This window comes from Sminthopsis crassicaudata, chromosome 4, assembly GCF_048593235.1.
Source record: "Sminthopsis crassicaudata isolate SCR6 chromosome 4, ASM4859323v1, whole genome shotgun sequence".
In the NCBI taxonomy this organism is placed as follows: domain Eukaryota; kingdom Metazoa; phylum Chordata; class Mammalia; order Dasyuromorphia; family Dasyuridae; genus Sminthopsis; species Sminthopsis crassicaudata.
The window spans coordinates 56,087,193-56,113,290 of record NC_133620.1 but is presented as its reverse complement, the minus strand read 5'-3'; the positions used below and the strand labels follow the sequence as shown (position 1 = coordinate 56,113,290).

Below are 26,098 nucleotides of genomic sequence, written 5' to 3'. Positions count from 1 at the left end.
TTGTGGTAATTACATGCCCACTGCCTCTGATTGCTCTTTAGGACATATAAATATCTACCGCTGAGATCCCATTCCATAACAACTGAAAATCTTAGCTCAATTCAGTCTCCCATTAATTTTAGATATGGATAGATATGGACAGATGGTACGAACAGCAGGTTGTGTAGAACCTACCTACATCAAGCTTTCATTTTCTTTCCTTTAAGGCTACAGAAAATGTGGACACAAGGAAAGGCAGCTCATTGACTCTCCCTCCCTTAATCCCCCTCCCCAAAAAGCAGTCATCTCCAGTGAGGGTTCCATAGAGAGCTCATATTGTATGACATTTTATTTAGATTCCATGCATGTATTTTCCTGTGTTGCCACAAGGTTGAGATCCATTCTTTCTGGAAACTCCAGCTTCTCACAGACTGCCTCCTTTACAGGTAGGTATTGTGATATTTCATTAGGCTCTGTAAAGAGGGCTGGTGGAACATGCTAGGACACAAATAAAGTGAATTAGTTTTTCTTACATACCATTTTTACAGTACATTCACAAATATATTTTACTTTAAGGAATTTGTTCAAGAATTTATAACCCTAAATATACATACCAAATTCCAGAAAATGAGATGAATTTCTTTTACAACACTATCAGAGATGCTCTGATACTCCAAGCTATGCTATTAGTTTTCCTCAAATGGAATCACTATATTGAATTAAACTTAGTTTAACAAATTTATTAATATACATTTGGTATAAACAAAGTGCTGTACTTAATTTGTACTGGATTCCACACAGTTTTAATTCCACAAATCATTATGTGACTTCCAGGTCTTATCTTCCCAGTTTTCTGTTTGATCTCAATTAATGATGTGTAATAAAAAACAAAATCCAAATGCTTTTTCTAAAACTCTATAGTGCTACAGAACACAAATTTGGATTTTCAAATAAAGGTCAAATTTAAAAGACTTCTGTTTCAAAGTCACTTGTGTGAATTACTTCCTTCAACAACTCAGGGTAAAAGGTCTATGGGCAATGTTACCAGGTCACAGTGGAAAAATTATTAAAGGATATCAGTACAATGTGCTAAAACAGATTATATCTATAGCATAGTTTGGGGGACACTGAATTAACCATTCTTATTAAGTGTCATATTGTTTAAGATTTGGTGGAAAAAGAACATGGTAGATAGTTTGCTGAGACAGCAAAAACACTTCTTTGAAAGTCAGAAACCTGAATTCTAGTCCTTGAGGAGTACTTTCCCAAATCTGTGATACTAGAAAAGGGACTTTATTTCTGGATACCATTATCCTCAATTGTTAAAAAAAAACACAGGAGTCAGCCCAAATGATATATGGTCCCTTCCAACTCCAAAAACCATGCATGTGTTCTATTTCCTATCTGTCCCTCAGCAAAGTATATATACATGTTATGGAATAGAGTATTGCTGGACAAACCTTTGATCATTTTAACACTATCCATGGGATTTTCTTGACAAAGGTACTATAGTAGTTTGTTATTTTTTTCTCTCATGGATCATCTTTGTCAGAACCCACTATATGACCTGTCCATCTTGGGTAAGTAAGATAGCTCATGGTTTTACTGAGCTACATAAACCCTTTACCACAACAAGGTAGTGATACAGGATGGAAGATTTAACACTGAAAGATAAAGACTCTCAGGTCAGAAGGTGAGCAACACACTACTGGGGAAGAGGACAAGGACATATAGCTCCAGGACTAATGAAGCATTTGGGCCAAAAGCAAAAGGAAGTTCAGCTGCAGAAGGATCTGGTGATGAAAGTTAATTCCAAAGCTATCAAGATCAATATAACACAGGAACTTGGAATATAAGATCTATGAACCAAGGTAAACTGGATGTGGTCAAACAAGAAATGTAAAAATTAAACATTAACATCTTGGGTGTCAATTAACTTAACTGGATGGGAATGGGTGAATTTAATTCAGATAATCACTACATATGCAATATACTATGGGCAAGAATCCTTTAGAAGAAAGGAGAAGCCCTCATAGCTAATTAAATGGTTAGATAAGCAGTACTGTGGTAAAATCTCCAAAATAACAGAATATGTTTGAATCCAAGCATTATAGCAATACAAGTCTATACCTGATGCCAAAGAGGCTGAAATTGATTAGTTTTATGAAGACTTATATTTTCTAAAAATAACACCAAATGAAGATATCACATTCATAACAGGGGAGTGAAATGCGAAAGTAGGAAATCAAAAGATAATTGTAATGAGGCAAAAAAACAATAGAATTTTGTCAAGATAATTTGTTTATCACAGCAAATACTCTTTTTCAATAACTCAAAAGATGAATCTACATATGAACATCACCATATGGTCAATATAGAAATTAAATTGACTTTGCAAGTAAAGGTGGAAAAACTTTCTATGGTCAATTAAAAGAAGACCTGGAATTAACTGGGGTTCATATAAGCTTCTTACTGCAAAATTCAGACTCAAAATTAAGAAAGCAGAAAACCTTCAGATTATATAATTAGTTATGAGCTAAGCAGCACTTCTTATGAATATGAAGTAGAGGGTGATCAGCAGATTTAAGTGATTAGCTCTAGTAGCCAGAAGAACTAAGGACAAGACAGAAGTTTGCAATACTGTATAGAAGGCAAAAACAAAAATCATCTTCCCTGAAAAATAGTAGAAAAAGTAAAATGGTATATGATCAGACTTTACAAACTGCTGAGGAAAGAAGAAATGCAAAAGGAAAAAGGGAAAGAAATACTCAATTGAATGCAGAAATATAAAGACTAGCAAAGAGAGATTAAGTTTCCTTAAATTAGTACTTCAAGGAAATAGATAAAAATATCCAATAGGAAAGCCAAGAGATCTCTTCAAGAAAAAGCAAGAGAATATTTCATAAAAAATGAGCATGAGAAGTAGTAGGGACCCAACAGAAATAGAAGAGGAGGTGGCAAGAATATATAGAACTATTCAAGAAAGATCTTGACATCACCAATAACCATAACAGTGGGATTACTGATCTAGAGGCAGATATCCCAGAGAATGAAGTCAAGTGGGCCTTATGAAGCATTAAGGATGGGCAAGAGCCTTCAAGCTGAGCTATTAAAAATCCTAAAAGATGCTGCTGCTAAAGAGCTGCCTTCAACATCCCAGCAAATTTGGAAAACTCATTGGAAAAGATAAATTTACATCCTAATCCTAAAGAAAGGTAATACCAATCAATGTCCAAATTACCAAGCAATTGCTCTCACTTCACATGCCAGCAAAGCTATGCTTAAGATTTGCAAGGAAGGTTTCAACAATATGTGAACCGAGAATTCCCAGAAGAGCAGGCTGGTTTTCAAAGAGGCAAAGGAACTAGAGACCAAATTGTCAACATTCACTGGATTATGGAAAAAACCAGGATGCTCCAGAAACACATCTATTCCTGCTTCATTATACTCTTTGACTATGGGTCACAACAAAATGTTGCAAGTCCTCAGAGAGATGGAAGTACCATCTTACTTGTCTCCCGAGGGCCAAAAAGCAAGATAGAACCAAACATGGAACAACTGACTGGTATATGAGGAGGCTGTAATTTGTCACCTTATTTGTTATGTGCAGAGTATTATCATGTGAAATGCCAGACTGGATGAGTCAAAAGATTCTGAAATTCACCAAGAGAAATATCAACAATCTCAGACACGCAGACCACACCATGCCAATGGCAGAAAATGAAGAATTAAGAAACCTCTTAATGAAGAGAATGACAGCTGACTTGAAGTTTAACAACAAAAAATTAAGATAATGGCAATTGATCCCATCCCCTTCTGGCAAATAAAGAAGAAATGGAAACAGCATCAGATTTTATAGTCTTAGATTCAAAGATTACTGCAGATGGTGACTCCTTGGAAGGAAAGTTATGGTGAATCTGAACAGCACATTAAAAGAAGAGACGGCACCTTGTCAACAAAGGTCTACAAAGTGAAAACTACTATTTTTCCAGGAATAATGTATGATGGTGAGAGTTGGACTGTAAGAAAAGCTGAGCACCATAGAACTGACACTTTTGAATTGTAGTGCTGGAGAAGACTCTTGAGAGTCCCTTGACAGCAAGTCAATACTTGAAGAAATTAATTCAGACTATTCACTGCAAGGCCAAATATCTAAACTGAAGCTTAAATACTTAAAATGAGATAGATAGAATCATGCAAGCAACAAACATGAGCCTGGACGAACTTTGGGGGATTGTGGAAGACAGAAGGGCTTAGAGTGCTATAGACCATGGGGTAACAATTGAACAACAAAGTCAGGTGTGTAGATGAAATTAAGGATAATGAAATCAATAATCCTTTTTTCAAAGATAACATGCTATCATAGTACTTAATATTAATACAATTTATAGTACTTAACATGAAAATTAGATTTTTAAAAAATGAAGTTTAGATACAATACCATTAAATTTGCTATTTTGCTCTCTCTTGAAGTGTATTCTCTTAACATATAAGTCTTGTCAGCCTATTAAAAATAAAAATAAAAAAAGTACTTATTTTTACATCTTCTTTTATACATATGCAATTTTTTAACAAGTTATGAAAGAAACATCTAGCCTGATAATGGCAACTTGCTTTGTAAAAAGATCATGACTCCCCTTTATTTTCTTTAACCCAAAGAGTAGAAATTATCAATTATCAAATCCAGTAATTGACATCACAAAAGAACCACATGAATTAATGTAAGCAAATAAATAGGAACACCACAAACATTGAATCATCAAGACTATTGTAACAAAAACAAACAAAACCACAAAAACAACATAATATATATAGACATTATAAATTCAAAGGACATTATTATTCTACCTAATCAGGAACTGGTAATATATTTTCTTCCATCTTTTACTAAATAAGAATCCAAATATTACTCCTAAATTTAAAATTGAGAGAGCTCCTCATCATCTACATAAACTATTATTTGTAATCCAAATAAAATACAAATTTTCCTTTTCCTTCATTTCTAATATAGATTCATTGTGTTACATATCACAAGATACTTCTAGATCTGTTTCCCTTAACATTAAGACTTTCTTAACAAACAATTTAAAGTGCTTAAAGTATAATTTTTTTTAAAAAAGAATTTTTCACTTTAACAGTTTTTTGGTTTTTTCTAAGTACATATAAAGGTAGTTTTTAACATTCATTTTTGTAAGACTTTATGTCCCAAATTTTTTTCTTCTTTTCTCCCTTATTTCCCTCTCCCCAAGACAGAAAGCAATCTGATATAGATTATATATGTACAATAATTTAAACATTTCCATATATGATTTTTATTTCTGAATGAAACTCCAAGAAGAAGAAAGATGTCTCTCTCTTTGAAGCAGAAAAGTTTACCACATTCTCTGTATCTATCAGATTGTTATTCTGGAATTGTTTTGTGTGTGGTGTTTGTAAGCACAGTACATACTTTTGGATATTTTCGTTTTTCTTTTATTTAAGAAGATGGGGGAGTTGTGGAGATGGGAACCAAACTTTAAAAAAAAAAACTGATGGATATATCTCTTTTTCAAGGAAAAAGAACTCTTACCTAATTATCCCAAGTTTTTAAGAAAAGGGAATTCCAACTCTGAAAATTTTTTCTCTAAAACATGACATAACCTCAAATCCAAAGTTCAAATCATATTAAGAAAATTTAAGACTGTTATGGAGCTACTGATTCAGGAAGCAAAGATAAATGTAATTAATAAATACTTATGTAATCTAAGATGAACACTCTCAATATCTTCTTAGAAACCATCTTTACATGTTTAACTTCTGCCTTAATCACTCAGTTTCTAAAACTAAAAAGTGCTTAACTTAAGAAGTTATTTTTGCAGAGTTGGTTTTTCTGAAGTATGGATAAAAATTTCAGAAGCATTAAATTTTTGTGGGAGAGAATTCTTATTATTATTTGATAGCTTTTTTTACATTAAATTAATTTCAAAAATAGACCTGCCTCCTCTCCCTAATAAGCCATCTCTTGTCAAAGAACTTTAAAATAAAAGGGAAGAAAAAAGCAAATCCAAGCAACCCATCAACTGCATCTGGCATGTTCAATATTCCATAATCATCGCTCTCTAACGCAGCAAAAAAGAGAGAAAACGGGTTTTTCTTATCTCTTCTCTGGGTCCAAATTTGGTCATTATAATTATATAGTAGAAGCATTAACCATAACATGGCATGCAGTCCATAATTCCAAAACCAAGACAAATTTGTATTCATTTTATAAATGGTTGAAAATATTTCACTGACTTGTACTGTAAGTACTCTGGGGAGCTGGGTGAGAATCAGCCCTGTAGGTTTCATTGGCCTAGGGAATTGCTAGTGATGAAATTCCCTCTCCTAATGCAGGGAGACCTCTGCTTTCCCATTTATAGTCTTAGTTTTCCAAGTGCACCAAGAGAATGACTTTTAGGGGTCATAGAGCTATGACCTCACAGAGGCAGACTGGACAGGTCTTCCTCACCGAGGCTAGCTCTTTATCCACTAATCTAAACTGCCTCTCTTCCTAAGCACAGCATAGGCATATGTAAGATCCAAAAAATGTAAATCCCATCTATCCAACTCCATGCCTAGAGAAAGTTATAACTACTAGATTTTAAAATTAAATGACAAGAAGATTCAAGCCTTCAATAACGCTAAATACAACAAAAAACTTCACAAAATATACCTCGATGATTAAGAAGGATTAGCATATTATTTGAAAAAAATTAACTTTAAACTACTTAGGTTTTCATTCTAATCGTACACAAGAGTTCACATAAGAATTAAGATACCTCATGGTAGAGCCTTGTGTCATTCATCCTGATGAGCACACCATCAATTCTTAAGAAAAATCTCAAAAGCAGGAAAAAGCTAGAAGGCATCACTCTCTGAAAGAGAAAAGTAAGTATACTGCTATATATTTTAGCAAAAATTGAGCCACGCTTCTCAACCTATTGCATATTTTGACAACGGTAGTGAATTTTTGAAGAATTCAAAATTAATATATACCATTCGACAGCATAAAAACATGCTTTTCTTACAACCCTCTGAAATACACATTACAGGTATTATTATCCCCAAAACTACAGACAGATAAAGGTGGTAAGGCTTTGGTGAAAAGAATGCTAAATCAGAGCTGAAAGACCCTAATCCTAACAGCAACCATTTAATCTTATTCAAATCACAACCATCTATGCCTCAGCTTCCGAATCTGTAAAATGTTATGCCATAAAGATAATAAAAACAGGATAAAAATAAAAAGAAGTTTAAACAGCTTGGGAAAAGCAGTGATACAGGGCCCCACAAAGTCTTAACACGGTTTTTATAACTTTACTAATTTAAAACTTCATTAAGGTTTTGGGGTCCCACCTGTATTACTGATTTTTTTTTTTTAATTTAAAGACTCAAGGATATTTCTATTCTAATTTTATTCTTAAAATCCTTGTGACATAGAACCATTTAAGCAGAAAAGCTCTTTGGATCAACCTGTATTAATACAAAGAAAATGCATCATTAGTCATCTCTACTGTCAGAAGAGGAACTTAGTCTCTTACAACCATTCTGCCATTCCCTTCTATAACAAAATTAGATGTAAGACCCCCAAACTACTCTTAGCTTAATACCACTGAAAAGGCACAAATTGATACAGCTAAAGGTTAGCCTAACTGTGCATCGTATCAATGTTTCCCAATAGTTCATAAGCAAATTGCTAAAATCACCAAAGTAAACCAAGTGTGTTATGAAAAAGAATGTACTCATCTTGGATAATTTTGAAAATGGAAGAAAGATAAAAGTCCAACCTTGCTGGTTCCAATGCTATGGAAAATTACCATTTTTCAGGGAGTTTTCTTTTTTACATTTCCATTTTCCAATAGTTAAATCTATTTTGTAAGGACATGCTTTTTCCATTTCACTAAATCTATTTTGTAAGGTGTTTCTTCAGATAATTTCTGTTTCCTTTTCTAAACCCTCTTGCAAAGTTTTCATTTCCTTTCCCTATTTTTCTTCTAGCTCTCTTTAAGATGCTTTTAAATTTCTTCCAAAGCTTTGTGAGATGGGAACCAATTTATATCACCCTCTGGGGCTTCATCTAGAGATGATGTGCTTTTAGTGACCTCAATGTTTGAAACCCATTCTTCTATTTCATTATAAAAACTGTCTATGGTCAGAGCTCTTTTTGCCTTTTTTGCTCATTTTTTTTTTTAAGTTGATTTGTTTTTTTTGTTTGGTTGGTTTTTTTAGGGAAAGGGGAAAATTATCAAAGCTTCCTGTATAAGTGCCACAGCTGCCTTAGGTCAGTGCAGACTGACTTCCGGTGACAGGTGGGCGTGGCCAGGTCCCAAGAAATTCTGGCATTTGGCGGTTTACTATTTGCCTTTTATATGTGTGCTGGATATTTTATAACTTCTCTGCTGATCTACTGGCTTGCAACCAGGGCAAAGTAGCCAACACTGCTGTAGTTGTGTTGCCTGCACTCTGATACATCTGTGCTTGGCCCCTCTTGCGCTTGGCCCCCCTCCCTCCATGCCCTCCAGACCTTTTCTGGAGATCTTTACAATTATCTTCTGCTGGTAATTTGTTACACTCTCATATTCATGGGTTCTGTCACTCCAAAACTAATTCAGAGGCTGGATTTGCTGTTAGTGTGAGGGTTGTGGGAAAGAGCTCAGAAAAAGACTCTGCCCTCTTGGCTTCACACCGCTCCCCCACTATGGAGAATCACTAACGCCAAATTCTTCAGTGAATCACTCAATCACAAGATCTCAGAGGCCAACTTTGATCTTCTCCTTAATTTTGATTCTCTTCTTTTCCCCAAGAGTATTTAAAAATCCCTTCTAATTATCTTTACTTTGACTCACCAGACTCAGCTCCTTCTTAGCTTTATCAAGTCTGATAGTATTTGTATAATAGAAAAACACAACTTTGTTTTCAACCTCCATTACCTAATCTTCCTTCCATCATCTGTAGGTTGTTTCCCCCTTTTTAAAAAAAAAAAAATTTTTTTTCCAAAATTTTTTAGCATTTTTAAAAATTTTGAGTTCCAAATTCTTTACATTCCTCCCACCCTTCTCCCAGCAACTGAGCAAACAAGGTATCAGTTATACATGTGGAATCACACAAAACATATTTCCATATTAACTATATTGTCAAAAAAGCAAGAAATTATACTCAGTTTATCAGTTCTCTCTCTAGAGATGAGCATGAGTCACTTGGAATTCTCTCAGATCACTGTATTGATCAGAGTAGCCAAATCTTTCAGTTGATCATCATTACAACATGACTGTGCACAATGGTGTCATTTTTCTCAGTATACTTTACATCAGTCCATATGTGCCATTCCATGTTGGTTTGATTCCCCCTTCCCTTAAATGACCCTTTTTATTATTTCCTAAAGCACACTAGTACTCCCATCATAATCATTTGCCACAAATTGTTCAGCCAGTCCCCAAATGATGACCATCCATCCCCTCAATTGTCAATTCTTTGCTTCCACAAAAAAAAACTGCTATAAATGCCTTTGTATTTTGTATCTGCTATAAATGCTTTGATCTCCTTAAGGTATAGACCTAGTATTGCTGGGTCAAAGGGAATGCACAATTTTATAGTTCTTTGAGCACAGTTCCAAATTGTTCTTCAAAATGACTGGACCAGTTCACAAGCTCACCAAAAGTATGAATATACCTATTTTTCCTTATTCTCTCCAACACCTATCATTGCTAATAGGCACTTCTCTATTTGTGATTTAGAGGTTTTTTTTATATAACCATGAATAGTTTTGATTTCTTCTATTGAAAACTGCCTACTTATATTCTTTGATCATTTATCATTTAGGAAATGGTTCTTATTCTTATATGACTCAGTTCTCTATGTATTTGAGTAATAAGGACTTTACCAGATAAACCTGCTAAAACTTTTTTTGATATTACTTCATTGTCTATACTGCCTATTAGCAAGCAAAATGTAGTTTTCCTCTTTATCAAATTAAATTTTAATTAGATTTATTTTTACTTTTGCTGAGATCATGATTGCTACCCCTGCCTTTTTTTTTTAGCTTCAGCTAAAGCATAAGATTCTGCTCCAGCCTTTTAATTTTGTGCCTTTCTAAGTGTTTCACTTTTATATTTTCACTGACTGCTAATCCATTCCGCTGCTTTTCTTTTGTGAGCTCATTCCATTCAAACTAACAATTATGATTACTAATTGTATATTATTTCTTGATGTCTCCATAGTCTTTTGTTTTCACTTACCTAATTCTAATTTTTAAGCAATTATTTTCTTCAGTGAGCTTTCATATCTTTTTTTTTTTTTTTTCCCAATTTGGCCAATTCTTTTTAAGGTGTTTTTTTCTTCAATGAATTTTTATGCCTATTGTACCACTCCTTTTTAAGGTGCTATTTTCTTCAGTATTTATACTTCAGTTACCAAATTATGGATTCTCTTCTCATTTTTTTATATCACTTTCATTTCTTTTCCCAATTTTTTCTCTATCATTCTCTCTTTAACACTTCCAAGAATTCTTTTTAGGCTTGGTCAGAATTTTCCTTTGAGGATTTGGTTGAAGAGATTTTCACATTGTCATCTGAGTTTGTGTCTTAGTTTTCCTTACTACTGTGATAGCTTTTAATTGCCAAGTTTTTTTTCCAGCCTAATTCTTGACTTAGAACTTCATATATTGAAGTTGGGCTCTGCTTATTTGGGGTTGGGGAGGCACTATCCCAAGCTTCAGGCTTTTTTGTGCTTCTCTTTTCTGAGTTACTTCTGAGGATCTGCAAGTTCTTGGTGCTTCCAAATAAGATGTGTGTGTGGTCAATGCTCTCCTAGTCTATACTCTGGTTTTTATCCAGGAAGGACCCTTGCTTCCCTGCAGCCCTGTAGCACTCCTCTTGGCCCTACAATTGTGATTGCATTATTTGATTTGAAGAGTTATTTTAAATTTATTTGGAGGGGAATATTGGGAGAAATCAGCTGGGTTGCAACTTGGTTCCACCTCCACCTACTTTTAACAATGTCAGTTGCTAAGTTCTTTCCTCAGAATAATTTTTGTCATTAGAATTTTAATCAAGAGCTCCTCAGCTTACAGACTTCCCCCTCCCTCTTTCTCCACTCCCATCTACAATTTTATATTGCTTCTTCACTGGCAACCAAAAAGAGTGCATTCTATTAGAGGAAAAACTCATGTGTACACACATATGTACATACAAGCACACATGGATACAAACTAATATAAGGCAATTCCAAGAGGAAAAGAACACAAGTTGGATACGGAGAAACCTTAGATAGGATAGAGCACATGAGACTTGCCAAGAAGACAGCTAGCACGAGGCTCATTTTATTCCCAATGCTTTCCTTCCTGCCAGCTTCCAGTAGTTCTCCCTCATTCCTCTGCTTCTCCCAAACATCTAAATTCCACACAGATCTGCTCATCTGACTCCTCTTCCCAAAACACTCCCTTTTGACCACAAATTAAAGTCTACATTAACTCATTGCTTTAGGGAATGTCTAAAGAAAAACCCAAGGTTCACTTAAAACTTTTGAGTTGCTTTTAAAATAAGATTTTAGAATGTCAAGATAGGCATACACAAAGTAACTTCAAAAGGAAGCTAACACTATTGGAGGGATAGGGGGATCGGATAAGGCCATGGATGCAAGGGGGGACCTGAGCTGCATTTTGAAGGAACCCCTAGGTTTGACAAGAAGGTGGTGAACAATGAACACATTCCAGACAAGATACAAAGGCCTGGCAGCAAAAATAGAATGTTTTTCATGGAGAAGAACTGGTAGGCCAATTTGACTGGAACACAGTATATAAAAGGGAATACCAAGAAATAAGGCTCAGGTCAGTAGGAGTCAGATGTTGAGAGGTTTCCAAGACAAATATCCTAAAAATAATAAGGAACTAGTGAAGATTCTGAAAAAGATATGAGCAGAGCTATATTTTAGGGATATCAATTTGTCAACTTGGTAGCAGATGAGCTGGGGAGGAAAGACATTAGAAATAGGGCTGCAGTTAGTTCAAATTTCACTTTTTATGCTTTGCAAGCTGTGTGACCATAGTAGGCATGTCCCTTAGCATCTTTGTATTTCAGTTTTCTAATCTTATAATGCCTATAATGTCTACCTTTCAGGGTCTTTGTAAAGCTCAGATTTGGGAATCCATAAAATATCTTGTAAACTTTAAAGTACTTATGTAAATACTGGTGATTATCCTCTATCTAGCAATGGAAAATAGGATATATATAAATACAAGGGAATGTAGATAAGTATTGTCTTATAAGTAATACAGACAAGTCTATGATAGATTTCTTCTAGCTAAAGCCATCAAAGTCTTATAGTCAAAATCACATTTAAAGTGGTCCTTTTATCCCAAACAGGATTTTCATATTTGATTGGGGAAAAGGCAAGAGTCCAGATTTTGCCCTTTTCTCTCAGCTTAGTCCCTCAGAGATAGACCCAATCTGATCCTTAAAACACTATCTTACAAGAAAGTTCAGAGAGTCAGCATTCATAAGAGTTCACCCTTTTTTTTTTTTCTGTAGCTTATCTGGATATCAAACTTGATATTCTGTAATCATATCTGAGAATACTCAAGAAGCATTACATCAACAATGAGTACAAAATTAGGCTTTAAACTTAGAAAAACTTCAAAGAAGCTGACTTTTACATACAAATCCAAGTCCACAAATATTTATTTTTTATTGTGTAAATTGCTATGCAAGATACTGGGAACAGAAGTAGGATACTATAAAGGGCTAGTACTGAGCAAATGCACTTGGATAATGGAGCACATGAGACTAATTGCCAATTGGTCAGTTCCCTATTACCTTGTTTGAAGGTTGACCCTCCCCAGCTGTTCTGTGCTGACTTGATTGGTGGGACAAAGAGGGAGAAGTGGCATGTGTGGGAGGGTAGGAGGAGGAAGAGGAATTGAGATGCAGATTCTGGGTCAGTCTCTCCTGGCGTTTGAGGGAGGAAGGTATGTGTGAGGTTGTTAGACCTAACCCCCTGACTTTGACAGTAAAAGATCAAGAATAAAGACGTTTAGTGATCCTGACTCCGGCTGATTTCTGGGAAGACAGAGTTCCAGCAGGATACATTTAGGAAGCAAACAACATAAAAAAATAAATAAATAAGAGATTTACAAATAAATAATAAAAATTAGAAAGCTAAATTCAAAGTTCTTCTAAAACACTTTGAAAAATAATTTATAATTCCACTTACCAACCACTAGTTGCTACCAGAAAGAAGGAAGGAAGTCTGGCTCCCTCCCTTCTTTGCTGTTCATTTCTATGTCTGCAGACAGAATGTGGAAGGATAAAGGAGGATCTGGTGCCTTTGTACACAAGGTGCATTTCCACCATCATCTTACAGACATAAGAACCTACATTCACTAATAGATATATCCAGATATCAAAATGTATTGAGGAGTGTTACCTATCTGAGATTTTCTCCAAGTTCAATAATGGACAGACTACAAAAACATGTTAAGTATTTATATATGGATAATCAAAATCATTAATATCACATAAAAATTTCCCAAATGTATAGATTTTATATTGTTAGTCACACAATGCATAATCTCAAAACAAAAATGTCACATTTAAAGTGTAATGGCTTCATGGATAATTCTATATGCAAAAGCAATTACTATACTCACAATTTTCACACTTAAGCTTGAAACTCCATGATCATGAAGTTCATCTTCAAACAACAGAACTTCCTCAAAAAATTTAATCTGTTCCCTGGCTTTCAATTTTTCTGTATCTATGTGATCTGTTGTAGGCACAACCTGAAAAGAAAAGAAAATATTTTTCATTATTTAACATTTTCTTTTTCTTTAGTTACATGTAATTTTATTAATATACAACATTTATTTTTTTAGTTTATGTTATAGCTTTTTATTTATAAAACATATGCATGGGTAATCATTCAACATTAACCCTTACAAAACTTTCTGTTTCAAATTTTTCCCTCCTTCCCCCACATCCCCTCCAATATATGTTAAAGATGTTAAAGTATATGTTAAATCCAATATATGTATACATATTTATACAGTTATCTTGCTGCACAAGAAAAATCAGATCTAGAAAGAATAAAACCTGAGAAGGAAAACAAAAATGAAGCAAACAATAATAGAAAGTGAAAATGCTATGTTGTGATCCACACTCAGTTCCCATAGTCCTCTCTCTGGGTGTAGATGGCTCTCTTCATTACTGAACAATTGGAAATGATTTGAATCATCTTATTGTTGAAGAGAGCCACATCCATCAGAATTGATATATATATAGTTTTGTTGTTGAAGTGTACAATGATCTCCTGGTTCTGCTCATTTCACTTAGCGTTAATTCATGTAAGTCTCTCTAGGCCTCTCTGAAATCAATCTGTTGGTCATTTCTTAGAACAATAATATTCCATAACATTCATATATCATAATTTATTCAGCCATTCTACAATTGATGAGCACTCACTCAGTTTCCAGTTTCTAGTCTGGGTTCTAGAGTCTCTTTCTTCCTTCATCCATACCCCTCAACCCTATCTCCACTAAGAAGGCACATGTAACTTCATACAAAACATTGGAAAGAAAATTTTTAAAAATTGAAAGCTATAAAACAAAGGTGAATCATGTTCAAAATCAGTCAAAAAGGGCTGTAGCATTCTATCTGGCTGTCACACACAGACATTAAAGATTAGATATGGTCTTTGCCACTGACTAGTTAACTTTGAAAATCACAGTCACTTTCTAGTGTTCCACCATAAAGCAGAATAATTATTAGAGGAAAAAAAGAATGAACTTGGTTATTTTATTATATTCTGATAATCCTTATTTTTAAAATTTTTAAAGCTTTTTATTTTCCCAAAAACATACAGATAGTTTTCGGTATTCACCTTTGCAAAACCTGGAGTACCAAATGTTTTTTCCTCCCTCCTCCAAGACCCTCCCATAGATAGCAAGCAATCCAATCTAAACATATTTCCCCTGAATAAAATTTTACAAAAAAGATTTAAAGATGAGAGAATAAGTATTGTTTTAGTATGGTAAGTGACCTTAAATATGAAGAAACAAAATAAATCAGTTCAACACAAAAAAAGGAAAAGAATTGTTTACCTTTAACTTAAGTGCTTCACCAAGCAATGTTCCTTTGTAATCTGTTGTATAGGTCCAATCATATGGTCTAATAATCTCTTTGGAGTGTTCTCCCTCCGTCCTCAATGATCAAACAGAGGATTGCATTCAGTGACAGAACAAAACTTGATAAAAATATCTAAATATCCTTCCAAAGTATATTCTACAAATGATTCTAACCAACTCACACATCTAAATACTTTGATATGTAAACTCTTTTCTGCCTATTATAAACAATTCAAATGGTTATTGAAATCATTTATTATTTAACTTTTTACATTAGACTATAAACTACACAAAAACTGGGACCATATTTTATACTTATTTTCAGTCTCCACAGAGTTTTTCAGTTAATAAATAAATGCTGATAAAAAAAGCTTTACCTTTTATTTTTATAATCCTTAATCAGAAGTACCAAAGTATGTTATTCAAAAATAGTTACTGAGGTCAAAGGAGAAGGACAGTTATTTAGGTACAGTACTTCATTTAGAGACACTAAGTCTGAAATAAGTACTGCTCTGACTGTTTATTTTGAAAGTTGCCTTTATTTTATAGTGGAGTCAACTGATGAGTCTGGAAAGCTAATAAGAAAATTCACTGTCTACTCTAATGAAACATACTCCAATCCAGTTACTGTTTCTTACCTGCTTTCTTGCCATTCTTCAGCACATGCTACCTTAAGCACTCCCTGGTAGTTGTTTACACATTTTAAAGCATCAGTCGCATTGAACTCAATTCCAAAGCCAGAAACATGTTGGATTCTTAAAACGTTGTCTCCAAACATCATTTCAGGAAGAGATGGCATATGTAGCTCATCAGCCAATCTGCATATGACCAAAATCAAATATTATTTTGTTATAGTTAGCCCTCAACCTTTTTGGTTTAACAATATTGTATAGAAGAATGAAAAATCTATGTATGATATATCTTAAAAGTACACATTTGAACTCCCAAAATCAGTCTAGGATATGTTTTTAAAGGGGAAAAGCAATGCACTTAAAACACACACACACACACACACACACACACACACACACACACACACACACCCAACCCCAAAAAGAATAATTGGGTCAGACCTAGGAAATACAGAGTAAGTCTGTCAGTCAAACATTTATTGAGTGACAATCATGTGTCATGTACTGTGCTAAGTGCTGGAGATACAAATAAAGGTCAAAGACAGTCTCTCTTCTCAAGGAACTCATGGGATAGCATGCAAACAATGATGTACAAAACAAGTGAAATATGGCATAAAATAAAAATCAACAGAAGAAAGAGCTTAGAATTAAGAGACAGACAAGGAAAGTCTTTTTTGAAAAAGGTGGGACAAGGAAGCCAGAAAGTAGAGATGAGAGGGAGAGCATTCCAGTCTGAAGGTAGAAACCATTTTAAAGCCACTGAAAGATTACAGGATCACAAAACTAGAACTTGAAAAAAACACTTCAGCTGAGATAATTGAGGTCCAGGGAAGAAAAATTACTTGGCCAAGGTCACCCAGATACTAATCTTAAGAGACAGGATTTGAACCCATCTTTTGACCCTAGAACCTGTAGTCTTTCTAATGTATTAAAATGTCATACTAGATCAATTCTCATATTTGAAAGAAGGAAGCCTATCCAAAGTCCTTGGGGAGAAAAGGAGAAACACAATTATCACCCCCCCAAAAAAAATGCATTTCACATATCCACTTTCCTGTTTCTATTAAGTATTTATAACAATCTATATATAAAATAAAGGGACCAGGAAGGTTTCCACAAACTATATTCTCTAGGAGACCAGATTTACAGTCACACAAGTGACTAAAAGACAAAGAGAATTAATGACCCCACTGTTTGCTGACTACAAAAAAGCATTTGATTTAGTAAATAAAATACCACCTTAAAGAAGCTCTTCCAACAAGGTAACTCTCACACGTTAAAAATTCTACAAGATTTAATGAAAGATCTCAAGAGATACTTTTGTTCAAGGACCCTGTGATTAAAATGAGGAAAACAAAAAAGGGATAGGATTATGAAGGGTGTTTGTCACTATAATGGAGAATGTCCAGCAGAGAGGTTTCCTAATTCCCTCAATATAAGTCTCCCAGTGGCCATCAAATGAGACATTTTGTAAATAGCTAGCACAGTACTTGGCAATAGCACTTAACATCCTTCCTTCCTTCTTTCAGTCAACCATCTAATTCAACCATAGTGAAAGAATCCACATCTACAACACACCCAACAGGCAGCCACCCAACCTTTGCTTGAAAATTTCAAGAGAAATATATTACACCTGAAAAGTATGCTCTTTCCATTTCTGTATATCTAAATAATTTTTTTCCTTAAAAAGAATAGCTTGTACTGTATTTGGGAAACTATGCAATATTTTTAATGACCTCAAATTTCTCTATAAAACAAAGGGCTAAATTTTCAACATTATTATTTTTCTGGGCAAAGAAGCATGTGGATGTCATTGGTCACCCTCAGGGAATGCATAATGGGTCTAAATAGATTGAAAAGTGTGACCAAATAATAGTGTATCCCAAAAGCAAGTAAAGTGATTAAGTTTATTATGTGCAAAGAACTATACTAAGCACAGCAGAAAGAGCAGGACAGAAATAGAACCTAAAAATAAAATTTCCTATACAAATGGAAAACAAGAGTCCCTCCTCTCAAATAATTCACATTCCAATAGGGGAAGCCCACAAATAGGGAAGATTTCAACTGCAAATCAAATGGAAAAGTCACTGGTAACTTTAGGCACTGCCTCTCTTTAATGTCTCTACCACTAATAAAATCCTATCAGATTCTTATATTTGGATATTTGATGGGACTCTGAGGACAAGACCTTTCTTTTGTATCTTCAAAAGCTATGGTTTCAACACCTGGCTGAGCGGTTGCCCAATTTCATCTCCACAGGAGTTACTTCCCAGGACATTGATAGCAGGTGCTAAACTGCAAAGTTAGTCCCAAAGCTCTTGATCCTAAGTTCAGAGTCCTGGGCTGCCTCCATTAGAGTTTGAGGATACGTGGTAGACCAGAGGGGATCATGGGAGAAGTGCTGTTGACTTGCCTAGGACATGCAACCTGGTGCCTCCTTCAGGCCCTACTTCAACTAAGCCAGCTTGCCTGCCCTGTGTATGGGGCACCAGGCTGGCATTTAGTGGAAATGCCTAGCCCTTTCTCCACAGAAGTTACTTCCCTGTGGATGACAAGCCTATGAGGGCTAGGCTGGAAGCAAGACCAGGTGTCTGGGGGCAGGAGGGCTTCTGTTGCAAGCAGTTAAGTTAGCAGTTTTTTCTTGTAGGGATGAGAAAATGGGACCACTCTCCACAATGATGGCTTTGGGGTCTGGGTTAGAAGAATAGTGCTCTGAGGGCACTATTCTTCCCAAGATTTAGAATCCTACACTGTCTCAATCAGAGTCTAAAGGGAGGTGGTGGTCAAGATAATGGAGAGAGAGGACTGACTTGATATTGTACATTTGGAAGAAATTATCATTAGATAGTTAGGGATAACAAACAGTTCAGTTTTCTCATCTGCAAAACAAGAGAGTTATTTTAGTCTCAATGGCTTTCAAAGTCGCTTCTAGCTTCTAGCTCTAAATCTATAATCTTATGAATTCTTTAACAAAAAAAAAAAAAGTATCCTCATTAAACTGATGAGGAAAGGGAAGCTCTAAGATAACCCAGGAGAGGCACCATGTCCTAGATGGGGAGCGAAATCACTTAGTGCCAAACTGGATTCAATATTATTCTGCTACGAGAAATGATAAAAAAGGATGTTTACATTAAACATGGCAAAATTCATGTCAACTGACTATAAAATAAAGTGAGCAGAGTCAGGAGAATAATTTTTATAATAATAAACATATTGTAAAGACAAACAGCTGGAAGACTTAGGAATTGTGACAAGCATAATGATCGAACATGATTCCAAATGACACAAAACATGCCACCTAACCCAGGATAAATGACTATAGAGTGAGAATTATATTTTTTATACAAGGCAAACACAGGAATTTGTTTTAAATACAGATTTTTAGCAGTGCTGTTTTTCTTCCATTACTCAATGGAAGGGGACCAGAGGGAGGCAAAGGGAGGTAGAGATACAGATTTGAAATTAAAATTTTCCCTCCCAAAAAAATGTCTGGATTCAAAGCACACTTCAGTCACTTACTGTGTGACCTTGTACAAGTCATTTCATCCCCTGAGCCTCAAAGACCACTAAGGTCCCTTCTAGTTTTAAATCTATGATCTTATGGTAACCACATCACTAGGAAATGAATGAAGCAGACTTCACAGCTTAATCTCTTTATTCTAAGTTTGGTACTTCTAAGGAGGCTGTCATAGAAGCATATTTTCTTCCTCCCTTTCTTTCTTTTTTGCATTTCTATAATAGATTTTTATTTTTACAAACACATGCAAAGATAGTTTTCAATATTCACCTTTGCAAAACCTTGCATTCCAAATTTTTCTCCCTTCTCTCCTAGACAGCAATCAATCCACTATAGGGTAAATATTTGCAATGCTAGAAGCATACTTTCCAAATAACTGAAATTTATCTCCTTGAGTCAAAGCTTTTGTACATTAATATTTATGTAATTCTTTATAACTTTTAAAAATATACTAATTATATACTACCCTAGCTTCTCAATTAATCTTCCCACTATCTCAATGTTGTAGTGTAAACATCACATTCTGTCCTATATTATGACACTTATCTTCTAGTATACTCCAAGCCAAGGGTTTACTTTTTTTTGTTGGTTCTGAAACTCAAAGATCCCTTCTCAGAATGTTTTTAAATGCATAAAGTAAAATTCACAGGAATAAAAAGATATCCAATTATATTAAAATAGTCATCAAATATTTTTTAAAAAACAAATTCTCGAATCCCAGGATAAGAACTACTCTCAGTATTCCAAAGGTGATTCTTATTTTTATTCTCTATCTCCCCTCACACACACATTGCATTTATATTAATCCCATGAGTGATTTCACTGGCATAAAAAGCGCCTTAGAGAAAACTTCCTTAACTATTCTGTAATTTAGGAGTCTCAAAAGAATTCTTGTACATTAAGAGATTATATGATTTGCCCAAGATCACAGAGAAAGTAGTATAAGGAAAAGTTGGGACTCAAAACCAGTTCTGACTCCTAACTTCCTGCTCTGAGATCTCTTTCTAACCACTACTTTGTGCTGTTTAGATGTCTCGTGTTGCACATAGAAGTTACCTAAATAGGTCTATCAAATACTGAATATTTGTGTTCTAATACAAAACATCCCAGGTACTGGCTTTTCAGCTTTTGCAATAATTCCTTAAATTTTTAATTGTGCTATATGATGGAAAACCAGATAATTCAATTTATTAGAACTTGGTATAAAAAAATAAAGATGTTAGGAAATAGCTAAGGAAATAGTGGTACATGAATGTAAGGGAATTTTATCATGCTTTAAAAAACAAAGACCATGAATACAAAAATGCACAGGAATATTTCTATGAGCTGATGCAAAGTGATGAAGCAGAACCAGGAAGATGATACACACAATGACTAAAGCAATGTAAATGTAAAAAGCAACAATAATAAACCAAATGAAACTGAATTCTGTGAAATTCTGACCAAGCCAAAGAAAAAAGTATGAAAAGATACCTCATTTTTCCTTCTTTTCCAGAACTGCATGACCAGACATGTGATATATTGCAAATAACATCAGTTCTTTTTTGATATGTTGGTTAATTTTGCAGAATTTCTTTTCTAACCTTTTATTTGATATAATGGAAAATACAACGAACAAACAAGTTACCCATAAATTTTTAAAAAATATGTTCTAAAGAAGAATACGTTCAACTTATTTTTTTTAAACTTTGATATTTTCTATGAATATTACTTTATGAAAATTGAGGATTGACTATATGTATGTGCATTGAGCAGCTAGGTGACACAGAGGATAGAGTGCCAAACCTGGAGTCAGGAAGACCCATCTTCCTAAGTTCAAATCTGGCCTCAGAAAATTACTAACTCTGTGATTTTTAAGAAATCACTTAAAGCTATTTGCTCAGTTTCTTCATTTGTAAAATAAGCAGAAGAAAACGTGCAAACCATTCCAATATCTTTGCCAAAGAAAATCCTACAAGAGGTCATGCAGAGTCAGACATGACTAAAATTACTGAATGATATCCATATATTAAGTATATAGCCACATAGATAGATGTCCAGATATCCCTATGTATCTATGTATGTATATATGTATGTGTGCATAAAATATGTATGTACTCCCTGCAAAGTTCTGCTTTTGAAAGAAATAGTAAAAACCAAAAAATGCTCTTTAATTGGGGGGGGGGGGGGAAGGTAGCCTGAACATTTCTGAAAATAAAGCGGATTCCAGACCTAGAACCCAGGTGACCAATTACTTTATATATAATTAGCACATGAAGTAGTAAGACTTAATCACTTGTCTGCAACTGGACTGCCAGCAGGAATAAAAACAGCAGCATTGATTCATTTAGTAATTGTAAAAAAATTGATAACAAAATGCACACAAGTAGGTTTCTAGTCATGTGACCTACTGCTTTTTAAACACTTATCCTGAAACAGAAGTACTCCAAATATAATCTAGAGATCTCTGGGCATCTTTGAGGTCAAAATTACACTCAAAATAATATTAAGATGCTTTTCATATACTTTATAACCTTTATTTCACAAACATCTATCTAGAGGCCTTTTGTCTTTTGGTGGCGTTCAATTGTTAGTCATATCCAACTTTTTGGAACCCCAACTGAGGATTACTTTGCAAAGATATTTGAGTATTTTGCATTTCCTTCTTCAATTCATTTTACAGATGAGGAAACTGAGGCAAACAGGATGAAGTGAGCTGCTCAGGGTCACACAGCCAGCTAGTGTCTAAGGCCCATTGTGAATTCAGAAAATGAGTCTTCCCAACTCTAGGCCAGCACTCCATGCCATATGCTGCACCACCCAGCAGCCTTTATCTTTTCCCTTACTATCATTTCAGATGATAATCTCATTAGTTCCCAAAGTTTCAATCATCTCTTTGCAGAAGACTCTCAGAACTACTTAACCAGTCCGACCCTCTAAGAGTCTCAAATCTCCAACTGCCTATTAGACATCTTGAACTGAACATCTCCTAGACATCTTCAATTCAATACAGCATCTTCAAAACTGAACTCATTATCTTTCACCCCAAATTCTCCCCTCTTAACTTCCCATAGTCCTCCCAGTCACCAGGCTCAAAACTCAGGTGTCATCCTCCTAACTCTCACCTCTTCATATCCAATCAATTGTCAAGTCCTCTCCTCTTTACACTGAGGAGCTGTTATACACCCTCATGTCTCCTTTGGCAAAGCAACTACTCCCATGCCTATTCTGCTGGTTAGTCTCCCATCCTCTCTGCAGATGTCAAATTAAAGCACAGGTCTGACCATTCCAACCCTTTAGTCAATAAACTCCAGTGGCAACCTTTTACCTACAGATCCAATATAAAATCTTGCTTGGCATTCAAAACTCTGCACAAATCTGGCTTTTCCCTGCCTTTCTAGGCTTCTTTCACCTTACTCCCCTCCATGTACTGTCAAGAGCCAATGGCCCTTGCCTCCTTGCTATTCCTCATACAGGACACTCCATGTCATGATTCCAATATTTTCACCATCTGTCTCTCAAACAAGAAATGCTCTCCTCTCCATCTCCACTTTCTGGCTCCCTTCCAATCTCAGTTAAAGCCCCATTTTCTGCAAAAGCCTTCTTGAGTCCTTAATCTGAATAGCTTGTTTGAAAATAGTTGTTTGTATGTTCTTAAGAGTATGAACTCTTTGAGAGCAGGGATTGTTTTTGTTCTGTGGGTTCATTGTATCCCTAGAGCTTAGCCCACTGCCTGGAACATCATAAATGTTATATCTATTAATATTTACTGTATTAGTTACTGAGCCAACTCACATAAGCAAAAGCTATCAAGAAGTTCTCAATAATGTTTAAGGTCCTGAAACCAAAGAATCGGACAACTGCCACCTTAGAGCATAAGCTCTATAACAGCTATTTTGGATTCTCAAAAAAGATTTCTAAAAAGAAATCTAAGTCTAAAAGTCTAAAAAGACTGAGTTCTATGGGGTATTAAAGATGGCTGAGGCTACTGAATTGCTTTATTACCTAAGGATATATTCCTATATAAAAATTACCAGAGGATTTTTATTACAACTGAGAAAAATGAATCTCTTTCATTAATAACCAATTACCAAATTAGGACTCAGGTACTCTCCACATACACACTTCTATCTCCTCATTCCTTGTAAGCTATTCAGTCAGTTTTGAAGGGCAGAGCTCAAAGAAATGAAATCTTGGGCAGACACACCTCAATGGGAAAACTCAGATCAGATGAAAAGGTAAAGAGATATTATACTAGGTCAGTGAAATCCAGCCTACTGTGTTTTAGTCAGCCAGGTCTGACTGCCCTAGGTGGGAGTGGTCTGGATAATTCGATCAATTTCTCTAAGACTAAATGATCATTCTCATTAAAATAAGCCCACCTCTCATTATAATGTTAATTCTCTTGTTAACCAATCAGGGTGGATTTCCAGCCTCAAGAAAACCTACTCTTCCAAGGCCACAGACACCTTTTATTATCTGCCAGCATAATTAATAAAATGATCAATTATCCAGAGTCTCTTAAATTTTTTTGGTCACCAAACTCAAAACTGTTTGTCTTACAATTTCTCTAAATCTTATTTCAACCAAATCTAATGAGTACCAAACTGTATCCTATCAAAACCTGCCTCAACATCTAGGAGAGGACAATTCAATTACCATTTAATAAGCCTCTAATAAGTAGCAAGGCTTGTATGTTACATACTACTTTATACTGAGGGGTTCTGGTGTATATTTCAGTGAATTTGTAATCCCATGGATTAGTATGAACTAAAGCCCCATCCATGTCTTTTCAAATCCTGTGCATTTCTTTTCCATATTCTTCCACAGAACCTCCAAAGAAGCATTACAAAACACAGGCCTTTTTATATTTTCAGCATATCACAGAACATCGAGGTTGTTATCCCTTACTTTCCCACCCTTATCATTTTCTCAGTGAGAGCTACTTGAGTGCAGCTGACAGAAGCCAAGGCAGGAGGAAAAGGGGGAAATGTGAGGAAGGAAAAACACTTCCTAAGAAAGCAGACATAGGAGACACCCTGAATAAAGGCAAGAGCATCATTGTACATTCAAGTTCGTTTTTGAAATCTCATACCCACATTTATTTCAAGAAACTAGCCTGAGGACTGGGTACTAATAATTACTTAGACATTAGGGTACCACCTCCCATGTTTCCACAGGCTTCATTTCTAGTGAGATGTATTCTCTACATTGCCAAATGCATGAATATGCAGAAAATATCATCTATAAGTAAAATTTGTGTTGGTTGTTCTGATTTTTGGTGGTTTTTTGGTTACTATTGTTATTCTTTGAGGAGAGAAGCAGGTACTGTGATTTTGTTAGTATACAGAACTCCCAGTGTGAAAACTTCTTCCACCAATCCACGGAAACTCTTAATTTACATTCTCAATCAGTAGCATGGATAAGATGAACGATTAGTGCTTTTTTAGTGTCAAAGGCACTTTGTGCGCAATAGCTATGTACAAAATCTGTTTTAAGTTGATTTGTTTTTTTTTTGCTTTTGGTCAGGACCTGTGATTTTTTTTTTTTTTCAAAAAGAACCTCCCACTGTGAAAACACCCCTCCTCCCATCAACACACACTGACAACTCCTAATTTTAGTCTTAAACAGTAGCCCGAAACTACTAACCTAGAAATACTATCCACGAAGACTTGTTGGTTTGGGTTAGTGTTTTTTTTTTGGTGGTTTTTGTGGGGTTTTTTTGGTGAAAACTCCTCCCCACAAATGCAAATTAGCAACTCCTCATTATTTGCAGTCAGAATCAGTAGCCCCGAGCTCGGAGAGTTTAAAAGCCCGGCCCAAGGCAGCACTGCCAGTGAACGTCCGAGGCCGGACGAGAACCCGTTTTTCCGGGGACTCCGGCTGCACAGCCGAAAGATGCGCAACCGTGCATCAATAATCAGTGGAAACCCCAAGTTTTACAAATGTAGAAGCTGAGGTCCCGCTAGCACCAGGCCCCACACGAAGCACGCCCCCTCCCCAAAAAGCAGAGGCAGGGGAGCGGAGGAGGTGCAGAGGGAGACTGTCAAACCGCGCTGTGGCACGCGCGCTCGCTGCGCCCGGGCACGGCCCCGCCGGCCGTTCTGCAGCCGCCGCCGCCGAGGCGGGCCTCGAGGTGCCGCGGGGGCGGGGAGCCGCACCGAGAACGGCCGCCCCTTTCCCCGCTCCAGCCCACGCCCGGCCCGCGCCCAGCTTCCCGGCAGCGCCCTCTCCTCCCCAAACCTCACTTCTCTACATCGGCCGACTTCATGATGTGCGTCTTGGCCGCCGTCAGCTTCCAGGGCCCGAAGGAGAAGTCCTGGCGGCTGCTCTGGAAGCCGTGGATCATCATGGCCGCGGTGGAGGCGCGGAACCTGCGCGAGCGGCGGCGGCAGCCTCCCTTCTCCCCCGCCCCCACCTCCCCCTCCTCTCCCGAGCCGTTACCATCCCCAGCCCCGCCCCGCTCCGCTTCCCGGCCCGACCCAGCCCACACCCTGGGCCCCCTCGTCCTCCCGCCCTCCTGCCGGTCGCCCAGCCCCCGCCTCCTCCTTCCGCTTCCTGGAGCAGGTTGCCTGCGCGACGAGGCTGTGGCGCGCCGGAAGTCGTAGGAAAAGGAAAGGAGGGGCGGAGCTAGAGGAATTGGGAGGCGTGGCCTGGACCCGGGAGGGCGCTGACACGGTGACGTCATAGGGTGATGTCATCGCAAGGGTTTCCGCATGCGGAGGGCGGGGCTCAAGTTATCGCCGGAGGTGTACCTTTCCCTTCCCATCACTTTCCCTTTTTTTTCTTCGCTATAAACTAGGTCAGTTACAGCTTCCCTTTCACCTTCCAAGTAAAAGTTCTGTGATCAGTCTATTC

At 36.3% G+C, this 26,098-nt stretch overlaps 1 protein-coding gene across 1 annotated transcript; it reads right to left on the bottom strand.

Moving 5' to 3' along the window:
• Nucleotides 1-297: 297 nt before the first annotated feature.
• On the bottom strand, nt 298-25,699 carry TIPRL (TOR signaling pathway regulator). The gene is made up of 7 exons (XM_074266531.1): nt 25,489-25,699; nt 15,751-15,930; nt 15,089-15,188; nt 13,640-13,771; nt 6,777-6,872; nt 4,421-4,483; nt 298-477 (listed from the first exon to the last, which is right to left on the bottom strand). The coding sequence occupies exons 1-7, from the start codon at nt 25,590-25,592 to the stop codon at nt 328-330; spliced, it is 825 nt and encodes a 274-aa protein (XP_074122632.1). The 5' UTR covers nt 25,593-25,699; the 3' UTR covers nt 298-327.
• Between the last annotated feature and the right edge of the window lie 399 nt (nt 25,700-26,098).

Excerpts from the sequence above, each read along its gene's own strand:
- TIPRL (XM_074266531.1), bottom strand. The coding sequence starts at position 25,592 with ATGATGATCCACGGCTTCCAGAGCAGCCGCCAGGACTTCTCCTTCGGG. Across the intron at positions 6,873-13,639 it reads CAAGCTTAAGTGTGAAAATT|AGAGTGATGCCTTCTAGCTT; the intron begins GTGAGTATAGTA and ends TTTCTCTTTCAG. Across the intron at positions 478-4,420 it reads GCAAAATAGCAAATTTAATG|CATGTTCCACCAGCCCTCTT; the intron begins GTATTGTATCTA and ends TTTGTGTCCTAG.